Consider the following 13920-nt stretch of genomic DNA (forward strand, 5'->3'; position numbering starts at 1 on the left):
CACAGCCTCTTTGATCTCTTATTAAGTGGCTTCTGGTCTCCTGATGCCTTTAGTCTTGCTGAACTGTGGTTTTTGGAAGTCAGTCATCATCCTGAGCACACTACAAACTCCACACACCAGGAGTGGGCTCCCTTCATTCACCCACTTCGCAGGCTTGAAAAGCAATCTTTAAGCCATAAGAGAATTCCCCCACTAGCCACAATCAATCCACTCCACGAACATACTACTAAGAATTATTTTTCAAATGAAGCAGCTTAAAATGATTTAAAGGATACAGAACTTTCCCATAGAGGGAAAGGAAGCAAATCTTCTGTGAAAAGAAATCTTCACCCCAGTTGGCACTGAAGCTTACAGTACTTTGATGTTAATAAAAATAAATGTGGATAGGAATCAGGGATGGGCACTGAATAGCCTTTACCAGTCCCAAGTTCCACTAAGCTAAGGTGACCTTTAAGTGCAGATGTGTGGTTTGTTCAACAGCAAGCTATATATTTGCAAGAACATGGACACTGCCATTAGTAGAGATTGACACCATTTTTCTTACTCTTACTGTATTAATCCTACATGGGTGAAATGAACCCAAAGAACTCCTTTTAAAAAAGGGGGGGGATGCCTGGGTGGCTCAGTGGGTTAATTGTCTGCCTTCAGCTCAGGTCATGATTCCACGGTCCTAGGATAGAGCCCCGCATTGGGCTCCCTGCTCAGTGGGGAGCCGGCTCTCCCTCTCCCTCTGCCGCTACCCCCTGCTTGTGCTCTCTCTCTCTCTAACAAATAAATAAATAAAATCTTCTGGGGTGGGGGGAGACAAAAACAACAACAAAGTAAAAAACCAGCCCAGATACTGGTGTCCATGTTAATGAGCATGAAAATGTACATATAGTAACCCGCAACACATGACTGTCCTCTGTGTCTTAGATTCTGGAAATAGTATAGGTTTGTATTTGACTTTCTAATATTACTACTATATGCTAAAATTATGTTAATACCTATCTATCTCTCTATCTTAGATTCTATGAATGAATCAGCTAACAGGAACGTAACAATATTGGGCTTCTACAAGTTAGTAAACACTGTATACCGGCAGTAGCATCCATCAAAACTAGCAAAAATTAAAACCCTCTACTTCTTCCATTTATAAACTCAATTTTCTGATAACCAAGATTAAAACTGGCAGAAAAAATAGGGATAGAGTTTTAGGGACTAATAGCTTGTCTGAATATAAACCATTTATGCCCTCTTAGTTACAAAGATCAATAAATTAATTACTGCCAATATAAAGCTGAAACAAAGGGATAGTTATATATTGCTATCACTTAATCTGTCCATATTATGGAAAACCATTAGCAAGTTCATGAATTAGGTACCTGCTTACACATTGTTTTCCAAGAGAATTATCTAATTAAAGAAATGACACTACATGAGAAGGCATCAATTTTAAATATATGAGCCTCACAAATGTTATACTTAAGCAAACTGGTAAAAATGTACCAAAATTTAAAAGACATGTGATAAGCAATTCTAGGAATTCATCACAAGGATTATTTCCATCTTTTTACAAAAGAGTAGGACAAAGATCTCCAATACAGCTTCATTTGAAATACCCACTAACTGGGTACAGGAGATTGGTTAAATAAATTATCATACATCAACAATAATATACTATGCAGTTATTAAAAAGAATTACTATTAAAAATAATAGAATAGCTCTATAAATACCAAAATTAAAGAACATATAATTGAGATAAAAGTAAGGTGTTTAAGTATGTATGACATATTCCATTTATGTGTAAAAAATTTTGAAAAACCATTAAGCAACAAAAAAATATTACTTTTGTAACTGTGCATGTATAATATCTCTCTGAGAGGACATACAAAAAGAAAAAACAGGAGTTTTTATCTAGGAGAAGTGAAGGACTATGGTTAGAGGTAGATTTACTTTTCACAGGATAAATTTATGTACCTTTGAATTTTTATGCAGATGTATGTATTACTTATTTTAGATTTATTTTTATTTTTATTATTTTTTTTAGAGAAGGAAAGAGAGAGAGAATCTCAAGCAGGCTCCACACCCAGTGCAGAGCCCAACGTGGGCTCGATCTCACAACCCTGAGATCACGACTTAAGGCAAAATCAAGAGTTGGACACTTAACCAACTGAACCACCCAGGTGCTCCTTTACTACGTATTTTACAAACATTTGTAGGAGTGCTTCTCTGGCTCAGTCAGTGGAACATGTGCCTCTTGAGCTCGGGGTTAGTGAGTTCTAGCTCCACACTGGAAGTAGAGATTACTTAAAAATAAAACCTTAGGGGAAAAAAAAAGACATACATACATATATTTCTAATGAGCAGAGAAAGTCATTCTTCTGCACATGTGATAAGAAAAAAGTCCATTTAAATCCACATATATAGGGGCGCCTGGGTGGCTCAGTGGGTTCAAGCCTCTGCCTTCGGCTTGGGTCATGATCCCAGGGTCCTGGGATCGAGCCTTGCATTGGGCTCTCTGCTCGGCAGGGAGCCTGACTCCCCCTCTCTCTCTGCCTGCCTCTCTGCCTACTTGTGACCTCTGTCTGTCAAATAAATAATTAAATCTTTAAAAAAAATCCACATATATATAATCTACACAATCGATTCCTACAACTTTTTAGATGTTTTTAAAAGAATTTATCTAATGGAATTAGGAAGGAGTCCAGCAAAAACCTCACACCAAGTTTTTCTCAGAAATAGTAGGCATACCATATCCAAGACTTAGCAATACTACAATCTTTTATATTCATACTATTTGGGCTTTATAACCCATTTCTTCTGTTAAGAAAAATAAATTATGGAGCAAGATGGCAGAGGAGTAGGAGACCTAATATCATCAGGTCCCAGGAGTTCAGCTAGATAGTTATCAAACCATTCTGAAGAGCTACAAGAAAAATAAATTGCTGTTTTGCTTTTTTTTTTTAATGGGGAGGAATCTTTTCACTATTGTTCTTAGTGAGTCATCATTTGTCTTTGGTCTTTCAAACAATTTTTTAAAAATATTACTAACAGTATTTATGTATGAATCACGTCTCAATGGCTACACTATAATGCTTTCTAATTTTTATCTATCTTGGTGTCGGAGATAAACTCAAAGTCTTTTAAAAATATCTGCTTTGGCAAAAATTGAGTCTGTCTATATCAGGAGGGGAGAAATGAGGATGGGGATGTTGGAGGAAGAGAATTATTGGTTAATAAATTTTACCTTCTAAATCACTAAAATTCAAAAGTATTAAGAATGGCAATATCATGGCTAATGTTCAAAAATTGGCTAATGTCAAACATTTCCAGTGAATTATAATCATGAGGGGTTATTCAAAGTTCAACATAAATCAAAACACCAGAAAATATCCACTTGCCATGTTTAATATATAAGGTCAACCCAAGGTGAAATCCAGACAATTCTAAATTTATTTCAAGCTTTTTGGTTGAAATTAAAAATCAAAGACTCACACTACCTAATAATTGCTTCATTATTGAACACTAGCCCACAACAAATTAGTTGCACTAATTTAGGATTCTTAAATTTGTAATTATTTTCATTTGAAGCAATAAATAAACACTAGCTCTTACACAATGCATCTGAAAACACTATGTTAATTTTTAATATTTACTAAACTTTCACATAAGCATTAAAAATGAGAAAACTATCTAGCAGCTTGTGCTTAAGATATGGAATTTTTTTTACAAGCTGGAAAAACAGGAAGATCTGCTGTAATAAATTTAGTATAAAAATCTTCTGTAATAAAATGCACTCATGAGGAAAGGAGCAACATAATATGGTAGTTAAAAGCACAGATTCTGGGAGCTGACTGCTTGAGTTCAAATTGTAGTTCTGCCAGACACTAGCTGTGTGAACTTGGACTAGTTACATAACATCTCTGTGCTTTACGTTCCTCACCTCAAAAATGAGGATAATAATAATAGTACCTGCTCCACAGGCTTCTTGTGAGGGATACATAAAACAACCAGAACAGTGGCCAGCAAACTGTAAACACTCAATAAATGTTATTATGCTATTAGTATTGAATTTGTATGTTTTAGTGTTAATATTAGGATTAGTATTAGTAATATTCCACGGAATAAAGACATTACACATAATCAAGACAACAATAACTAAAGCACAATATGAAAACCACATCTAGAAATTGGCAAGAAATTATACTACAAAAAGTTATAACCAAATTTCTGAAGTATTGTATTGCTTAGAAACAGATTACATAGTTAAGCCATAATAATCATGTTCTTGATACATTATGCACATCGCTGTTTTCCATGACACTGTCCTATAAGGTATGACATTATAGTGACCAATGAGCCTTCTATTTTTTTTTTTTTAAGATTTATTTACTTATTTGACAGACAGAGATCACAAGTAGACAGAGAGGCAGGCAGAGAGGGGTTGGGGGAAGCAGGCTCCCCGCTGAGCAGAGCGCCCGATGTGGTGCTCAATCCCAGGACCCTGGGATCATGACCTGAGCTGAAGGCAGAGGCTTTAACCCACTGAACCACCCAGGTGCCCCCAATGAGCCTTCTAATACAGCACATATATAGGGCAGGATTTTAACGAGCCACTACATGGAGCAGTACCTAGAAATATTTGTGGCTAATAAATATTCTATCTTCATTCAAATCAGAGCCAATAATGTGATGATCACCTTATCCTAAAATCTAATGAGGTGGCTTACAACCTGAATCATATTTACTGTAACACAAAAATTTCATAAACCATAGTTTACTAGGTTATAGTAAATACGATTCCCTGCTGCTTTCTCCTTTTCCTTTGCCCCAATCTATTTTAAATGCCTTTCATGAAAATGAATTTTCAGTTTGCTCTTTGCTCTTTGAATTTTCAGACTTTTGCCTGTCCAGCCACTCCACAGTTCCATGGCCAATTCAAGATCCTTTATCTGCTCACTCATCTTTCCCTAAGGTTCAGTTCAGTTTATGTGAAAAGCAAACTGCCGGCCCATAATCCAAAACTGCATAATTTACCTATGGTTCATCAGGAGTTGGTTCCATTTTAGAATGTAATTTTACAATTAAATTTAAATTTCACTAAACAAAAGTATCTACTTACTAATTTTCCAAATCTAACCAGATAGCTGAGAATTGATAGGGTTCAAATATATTGCAGTATGGCTATACCTTCAAGGACAATATCCAGGCTTCTGTAGTTTATTTTCTAAATTGGATGATTATCAATAGTCACACACCCATAGTAATGTTAACATTTCTCATTTCTTTACACATTAACTTAATTAATCCACAACAATCCTTTGAGCTAGACATTATCCCCATTTTATAGATGAAGAAATTGCATAAGCACCAATGAAACAGATGCTGTATGTAATTTTGTCAGGTTCTTGAGGAAGTTCTTACTAATCTAGAGAAAAATGAGTTAGTGAGAAATTAATATTGCTAAGTAAATTTTCAGTCTCTTCAATACTGCTAATGCAGCCCTTTACAACCTGGAAGCTCTCCCACTCTCCTAAAACTTTCTCCCTGTGGCCAAAATGTTTCTAGAGTATTCTTACTCTAAATGTGCTAAAGTGGGGGGGGGGGGATGTGGGTGGATCTGCATCGGCCCTCTTCAGCTACCTAATAAATTCATACAAGATGCATCAAATACAGTAATAGCCAGGAACATGGCCTCTCATGACTTTTGCTAAACCTTCACCTGCCCTTGCAAAAAAAAAATTTTTGAACTTTAGAATTTATTACCTAATTACAACAAGGGACAATATAACCAATTAATTAACTTGCCCAAAACCAAATTTTAAATTGTGTTTATGTGTCATCTAAATGTCACAGTGTTCAACAGTTCTACATGCCGCTGACAAATGGTGAAAATGTGAATACAATTATAAGTAAATGTACTTAAGACTGACTAAAGAAAAAAATTCAGTTTAAGACTGAATGTTTCTTCTTCCAAGGTTTAGCTATAGAAGTAAATAAATTGAGCGCTTTAATATGAATCGAAGTAGCATTTCAGAAATGAAATATTTTTCTATCAGTCTTCTGAGAAGCACAAAGGCAAAATTACTTCTTTTACAACAAAATTACTTTATATAATTTGTGCAGAAATAGTATATGTAATGATCATTATGAGGAAGATAAGGAGTATGGGGGAGAAACCTAGAATTTTATAAAAAAATAAAATTAAAAAAAAAAGTATGCCTCAAGGCATACCTATAGGAGTACAATGAAGAAAAAAATTTTCTATATTTGGAACTATGTTTTTTTTTTTAAGTATAAAGCTCAGAACTGATAAAAGAATTCTTCTGTTAACTAGAGGTTAAACTCTTAAGGACTCTCAACTTTTTCTTTCTCTCCTTTACTGAAGTTTGTTTTTGTTTTTATTTCTAAAGCACTTCTCTGCTTTAACACGGGAAATATTCAAAATATAAAACTTGCACGTAATGTCATTTAAGAGGGTAAGAGCAACCATTATATTATATAAGAATGCAAATATAGACAGATTCCAATCATAATGGAAATGTAGCTGAATATCTAATACTTCATATGAAAGGAGTTTTCTAAACTAAATCCTATAATCAAAATGGTTAAAAAAAAAACCTCATTGAATGCGTTCATTCACTTCCAGTTAATTTTAGCTGACCTAAACTTTATTCAATCATTCTGCAAATACTTATTTATCATTTATCATGTGGTAGATAATAAAGGTACATTGGGGAAGAAAAATTGAGATGATACCTATAACTTGTTTTATATGCCCTTATATTTTTTAATAGTTTTTAAAATTTTTTAATTTTTTAAAATAGTTTCAGTGGTAGAGCTCAGTGATTCATTAGTCTTATATAATACCCAGTGCTCATTACATCATGTGACCTCCTTAATGTCCATCACCCAGTTACCCCATCCCCCTATATGCCCTTATATTAATCAATATAGAAATTTCTAGAATCTTACAGGATTGGTACTTCTTGATAAAAGTATATCCCCAAATATGCATTATTTACAATCAGCAAATCATAATTCAGTAATATTCCAAAGAAAAGTTCTAATAACACAGAGTTATCTGGCACAGAAATATGCCAGCAAAAATGAACAATCTATTTCAGTAATCTTAAATCATACTACCTAAATATGGAATTTAATGTTCTTACATAATGCTCAAAGTATTTTTCTTTTAATCTGTTCCCGAATGCCTTATTATATTAAAAAATTGATTTTTATATCACTTGGCATTTTATGTGCTTTGATAGAGTACATTTTGCTTTATTAAACCACAATGTGTTTAGGCAGCACTAAAGTATTAAAATATGCATCTTAAAAGTGAAGAGGTTTTTTGCCAACAGTTTTAAATTCCCCATGATAATCAGAAGTTCTAAAAATACTGTAAACCAATAAATTGATACAACATACAGATGTCCTATTGTGATCTTTCACACACAACCCCCCAAATGCATTAGTGACATTAGCTGTAATTGGTGTACACATAAATGCATAAATAGTATGTGGTCTGTGTTAAATATAAATATATAATTTCATAAAGAACATTTCTACTTAATCAAGCTCATTGAGATCAACCAATGAGCAAAACAATAAAAACCTTCGTGTGAAGGGGAGAGAGAAGAATAAGAGTTGGGAACGGCTCTATTGTGGATGGGTTTCTTTCTGGGGTAACGAAAGGGTTCTAAAATTAGACTGTGGTGATGGTTGCACAACTCCAAATATACTAAAAACAACCAAACAGCATGCTTGGCATGCATGAATTTTACAAATTTTATGATATGTGAAATATATCTCAATAAAAACGGGAGGGAAAATCCCTCCATATTAAAAAAACTTCAAACTCCAGTCTCTAAAAGCGTCCATGGGCATAAAACTATTGCTTCCCTCCCTGTTCAATTATTCTATCACCCCCCATTTTATTCACTAGGAAAGCTACCAAATGCAAAGGTAACAATGTAAACTATAACACCTGTCTCTGGGTGGTACAATTAGATATCAAATCATTCTGTTTTCCCTAGTGGGTGCCTTGAATAATTACTACTTCACATACCTTTAAAACAAATCTCTCCAAAAACTCAATATAGATTCTTATACCTGGTAATCCAGGATGCTGAATCCCAAGCCTTTATGATCTTTTACTAGTTCGACAATCTTCACTTCAGGAGACCATAGTGCTAATTCCCCATCATCATCTTCTTCAGTATTGACTTCCACACTGTGGTCAGCCTGAAACACCAAAGAAGATAAATGCTTCAAAACATTGTCCTTTCGGGGCGCCTGGGTGGCTCAGTGGGTTGGGCTGCTGCCTTCGGCTCGGGTCATGATCTCAGGGTCCTGGGATCGAGTCCCGCATCGGGCTCTCTGCTCAGCAGGGAGCCTGCTTCCCTCTCTCTCTGCCTGCCTCTCTGTCTACTTGTAATCTCTGTCTGTCAAATAAATAAATAAAATCTTTAAAAAAAAAAAAAAAAAAAAAAAAAAAAAAAAAAAAAAAACATTGTCCTTTCAATTCTGAAAAGAATGAACATCTCAGGAATCTCACAGCTTCTTCTCCAACTGGGAATTCTTTGGCATGCATACTTTATCTTTTTAATCTTTTCAGAAGGGCATGCACGGGGGCACACACACTCTAGTATAAGACCATCATGAAAATTCAAGTACTTCAAAATGCAGACTGTTCATACAGTTGGATTTTTTAAAATGTAAAGTACTTGTTTCGTTCAAAATATTAACACTGACCTCTTATACTTCAATGAGTCCCATTAGAAGCATAAAAGGAAAAATATGCAATTTAAGAAAAAAAATGAAAAAAATCATACAAAGTCAAAGCTTATAAGATATTTAAGTAGCAATACCTGAATTCATAATTACAGTGAAAGACAGAAAGATGCCAACAGAGAGAGAAGATAATACAAGACACAAAAGAAACCACTTCCATTGGCTCCTAGAAGTTTTCAAGAAAAACTTCACTAGAAAAATAAAGTGGAAAAAATCAAAGTCCTTGGGAATCGTCTAAGTTTAAAAACTGGTTAAAAAAAAAAATCACCAAGTTGAAATAATGAAAATCTCATCTTGGAGGTTAAGTTAGCAAAACTATCCAATAGTCCTTGGTTATTTTCCTTGACTTCACACCCCCAAACCCCTATTCTAGGCTCCCCCCTCCTTTCAGGGAGAGTCACTGCTATGAGGAATTCTAGGAAGCTAAATGATAGTGGGTCAACGAGTCGCCTACACAGAAGAAGAGCTGCTTCAACCTTCAGTTTTCAATACTATTTATAGCACTGTATTGTGTGTTCATATGATTTATTGTCCTCAAAATACTGTGAACTTCTGTCTGAAGCACAAAGATTATTTTCTTTTTCTTCGCAGCCCTAGCAACTAACAAAATGACAGGCTAGAATGGAAACTCGCTGTGGGCTACCATGGGGTTTACCAATAGCCATCCACTCAACCCACAATAGATCCTGGCTCAGAGTAGATGCTTGATAAATATTTGTCCAAAACATTAACAAATCATCCATCTTTGACTGCATATCCCTTGGGAATATTTTTTCTTTAAAGATCTTATTTGAGAGAGAGCAGAAGGAGAGAGAGAACATGAGCAGGGGGAGGGGCAGAGGCAGAGGGAGAAGCAGACATACCAAGAAGCAGGGAGCCGAACATGGGACCCGATCACAGGACCCTGAGATCATGACCTGAGCCAAAGGCAGATGTTTACCCGGCTGAGCCACCCAGGCACACCACTTGGAACTTTTTAAATAAAATTACAGGCTAAATAATAATTTTTAAAAGTAGACTTCTTAAAAGTCTGGGTGCTCTTAGTAAATAAAATCAAAGTGCATCATTCCTAGGAACTTAATTTTGAGTGACTTGCAAAAGAAAATCCATTTAATGAAATCAAAAGGAGGGACCCTTCTAATATGGAAGAGTAAAGCACCATAGCAAGTACAAAAACATTTTTAAAATTAGGGTTGGTCCAGATCTCAAAACTGTCCCCACAGGACATGGAAAGTCAATACTCAATCCATGGTGGATTGAGTCTAAACATGGTAACAATTTCTGGGTTCTTGAATTACAAAACTTGAAATTAGTGGGATGTTCTGGATCAATAACCTTTGTATGTATCAGCCTGATGTGAGGAAATGATATTTATAAAGAAAACATTATACCTTCCAATAAAAAGTAAAGTTCCTATAGCTAATACAATATGATTAATGCTTTACTGGGGCATTTAATACCCTCACTGATTAATGAGCATTAGAATTCTGGCTGAGCTGCCTAACCAGATAAGGTTTAAGAACCTAAGATGATACGGGGATAAATGGGGGGGGAAAAAAAAAAAAAGAAAAGAAAACCAGGATTTTGAGAAACTGCAAACACATATAAAACCTAAGTTTATAGAAATTTCAAGGCATCCAAGGTATATAAGATATTATACTCCAACCTAAGATATATCACTTTGATACAATCAATTGTGCATAACTCCTGTATTTACAAAATGGAAAGCAATCAACTAATGGGCAGCAAGGTTGACATTTAGAATAATTCAAAGCTGTTGTTTACCCATTGTGGTAAAGGATGACTGATGGGAGCATTGAGTCAGCAAGCTGGGTGATTTACACACCCTGTAAGATTAGATTAAAGGTATTTTTATCAATCTTTAGAGGTAAGCCCTCATCCACATTGAATTTTAGTAAAGATACTAAGAATCACAAAAGTGATTTCAAGATCCTTCCTTGAAATATGTTTTACCGAAGATAAACATTAAGAAAAAAAAAAAAGATTCTCAATCAATAATGGACTAAGCAATTCCTATACACCCAGTATAGATTAAAATACTCTGAGAGACAAAATAATTTTAAGATATGACTCTGCTCACAGGGGCTGAGTTTTCTTGCAAAAGCAAGCTTAATACACATGAAAGTATCTGTGACCCTGAGACAGGGCTAGCCTCTTATATACTTCAGGAGATCAGAAAACAAAGACGGCTGGACTGGAGCAGTCAAGAGCTATAGGAGACTTCTGAGCACTTCTCATATGCAAGGCACTGCACTAACAGCTGGGCACATATTACTTAATTTCCTTCTCGTACAAACTAAGGAGGGCAGGAAGGACTATAAGTATCCCCAATTTTCAAAGAAAGAATATGGGAGCCTGGGTGGCTCACTGGGTTAAGCCTCTGCCTTCGGCTCAGGTCACGATCTCAGGGCCCTGGGATCGAGCCCCGCATTGGGCTCTCTGCTCAGCGGGGAGCCTGCTTCCTCCTTTTCTGTGCCTGCCTCCCTACCTACTTGTGATCTCTCTCTCTCTCTGTCAAATAAATAAATAAAATCTTAAAAAAAAAAGAAAGAATATGAACAGAAAGTCAAGTTATTTGCTCAAAGATTCACAATCATTAAGTGGTAGAGGCATGATTATCTTGAAACTCAGACCACAGGCAGGTAAACGGAAGGCTCTGTGCATCTAAACTGGTGTTAATGGGGCGCCTGGGTGACTCAGTTGGTTAAAGATCTGCCTTCAGCTCAGGTCATGATCCCAGGGTCCTGGGATTGAGCCCGGATCGGGATCCTTGCTCAGCGGGGAGCCTGCTTCTCCCTTTTCCTTCTGCTGCTTCCCCTGCTTGTACTCTGTCAAATAAATAAAATCTTAAAAAAATAAAGAAGTAAACTTAACTGCTGTTAAGGAACTATAATCTCTAAGGGTCTGGAAAGGGGGGGTGGGGTAGGGTAGGGAAGTGGCATAAAAGATGAGGTTCGATTGGCATAAGATGGCAAAGCACGTGCTTAAAACTGTTTACATAATCAAAATATTCTTAAAAAAAAAAAAAAAAAAAAGAAGTGTACCAAGAGCACAGAAAATGTTATTTTATTCTCTGACCTTCTGAAGGCTTTTACAGCAATTTTTACTCACTTCGAAATTGGTCATAGATCTTCATATTTCTAAGGCTCTGAAAAAGGGAAGTCCATTAGATATTCAACACTTACCAACATCTTAAACTTAAGGTGAACTGAGTTGAACTGGGAGCCTAAAGTAATGAGCCCAGGAAATTACTAAAAAAAGGTTTTCTAAAATAATAATGCATGCACATTAATGTCACCAACATTTCAAGGAGAAGAAGAGAAGAAGAAGAATGAAAGTTTTATGATGTGAAATGAAAAGTAACGGTTTGTAAAGCTATGCATTATTGCCTCTGAGTGCTACTATAGTCAAAAGATGGAAAATTCTCCCCTCCTTTCATTATCCAAACACACTCATCAGGGCATTCTTGATGAATCTCGTTCCTGTGGGAACCACAGAATATTCCGTTAGTACCTCCATCTTGGGAAGAGGGGCTTCAGTGGTCCTTGGTTCATCCACAGAAGCTTCATCATCAAACAGTCGTCGACAGCAAACCAAGGTAAAGGGAGGAGGCACCTCTTTGAGAAAAGACACTGCTTCTCGGCGAGACTTCCCATACAATTGCACACCATTGACCTAGAAAGACAAGGGAGAAGTCAGAATTGAGCAGCCCTGGAGAAAAAAACCAAACTCCCTTGCTCACATGGATCTACCCAAATAAAAACAGGTTTTATTTTCCCCACAAACAAAGAGTCCAAACATAACCACATTATTTTAGTAGTAACTAAAAACACTAGAAATCAAATGTATAAAAATTTAGGCTAAACCTTTACGGAATTTCAGTGAAGAAAGTTTTAAGACGTGTGCAGATTACAAGTGATCTAATTTCTCACACCTCCATGATTTCTCTTTTCTACCCTCCAATTCTTGAATTCTCTCATCTACTTCTACAGATCTCTCCTTAAATACACTAAATATCATTGCTAGCCTTCCTAAGACCACCTCCTTCAGCTTTTTCATTTTATAAAAATAACACTATAGATATCAACACTAATTTTAAGGCTGTAATTAAAAACCACTCAATTTACAATGTGTAGGTAACAAAATCTAGGATACTCAGCTGTCAAAATTAAGCATCATTTTTCACAAATTTCTTTCATATGCCATAAACTTTTTTAAAAAATTTACATTCAATTAGCCAACATATAGCACATCATTAGTTTCAGATATAGTGTTCAATAATTCATCAGTCATGTGTAACACCCAGTGCTCATCACATCACGTGCCCTCCTTAATGCCAGGCACCTAGCTATCCCATCCCCCCACCCACCTCCCCTCCAGCATCCCTCAGTTTGTTTCCTAGAGTTAAGAGTCTCTCATGGTTTTTTTCCCTCTCTGATGCTTAAGACCATCCTAGAAAAAGTATCTATTGGAAAGAAATACATGTAAATCCATTCTGTTCTTACATGTTCTGCTCACACAGCCGTCAACTGTAAGTCAACTATAGGAGGTGTGTCAGTTTTCAAACTGTTAGACGTGTGTTCCAAATGCTTAAAAGAACAAAATGATAACTAACTACTCCTAATGCTTAATGCTTATCACTGTGAAATTAAGTTTCACGTTTTAGTGCACAGTAATAGTATTTTTGCACCAAAGATGATTTAGAAAGATAAACCTATTCTAATTTTTTATCTATGTGACTTAAGCTCCAGAAGCTCTCTCAGTTCTGACTCAACACCACTAAAAACTGATCTGCCTGCAACTCCCCAAAAGCTGAGGCACGAACATAATCCAGGCATGAACCAGTCTTTTCCCACCTGACTCCTACCTTCCTGGGAGCGTTCAGTGGCATTATTAGTTTTAAAGGTATTTCTGGGCTGGCATCAATTTCTGACAGGTGCCGTGCTAATGTCCAGATCACTGGTGGGGCTGACTTTCCCGGGAGAAACCTGTGCACAAAATCTGTCCTTCTCGGAGAATACGGCATTGTGGGTTTTGCAAGCATCTCAGAGGCAGCGACCTGAGCCCGAAGTCAATGATCCCTGGGAGCCACTCTCGGGCCCACAAATCCAAGCACTTAG

General features: G+C 36.2%; 1 protein-coding gene across 1 annotated transcript in view; it reads right to left on the reverse strand.

Annotated features, from left to right (window-relative positions):
* The window catches only part of PATJ (PATJ crumbs cell polarity complex component), a 362352-nt gene that overhangs the window by 280929 nt on the left and 67503 nt on the right, over nucleotides 1–13920 (reverse strand). Inside the window, exons 16-17 of the mRNA XM_080800388.1 lie at nucleotides 12314–12475; nucleotides 8099–8230 (exon numbers count right to left, since the gene is read on the reverse strand). Coding sequence (XP_080656514.1) covers nucleotides 8099–8230; nucleotides 12314–12475 — 294 coding nt within the window. The remainder of the gene's footprint in view (nucleotides 1–8098; nucleotides 8231–12313; nucleotides 12476–13920) is intronic.

This window comes from Martes martes, assembly GCF_963455335.1.
Source record: "Martes martes genome assembly, chromosome: 4".
Taxonomy (NCBI): Eukaryota; Metazoa; Chordata; class Mammalia; order Carnivora; family Mustelidae; genus Martes; species Martes martes.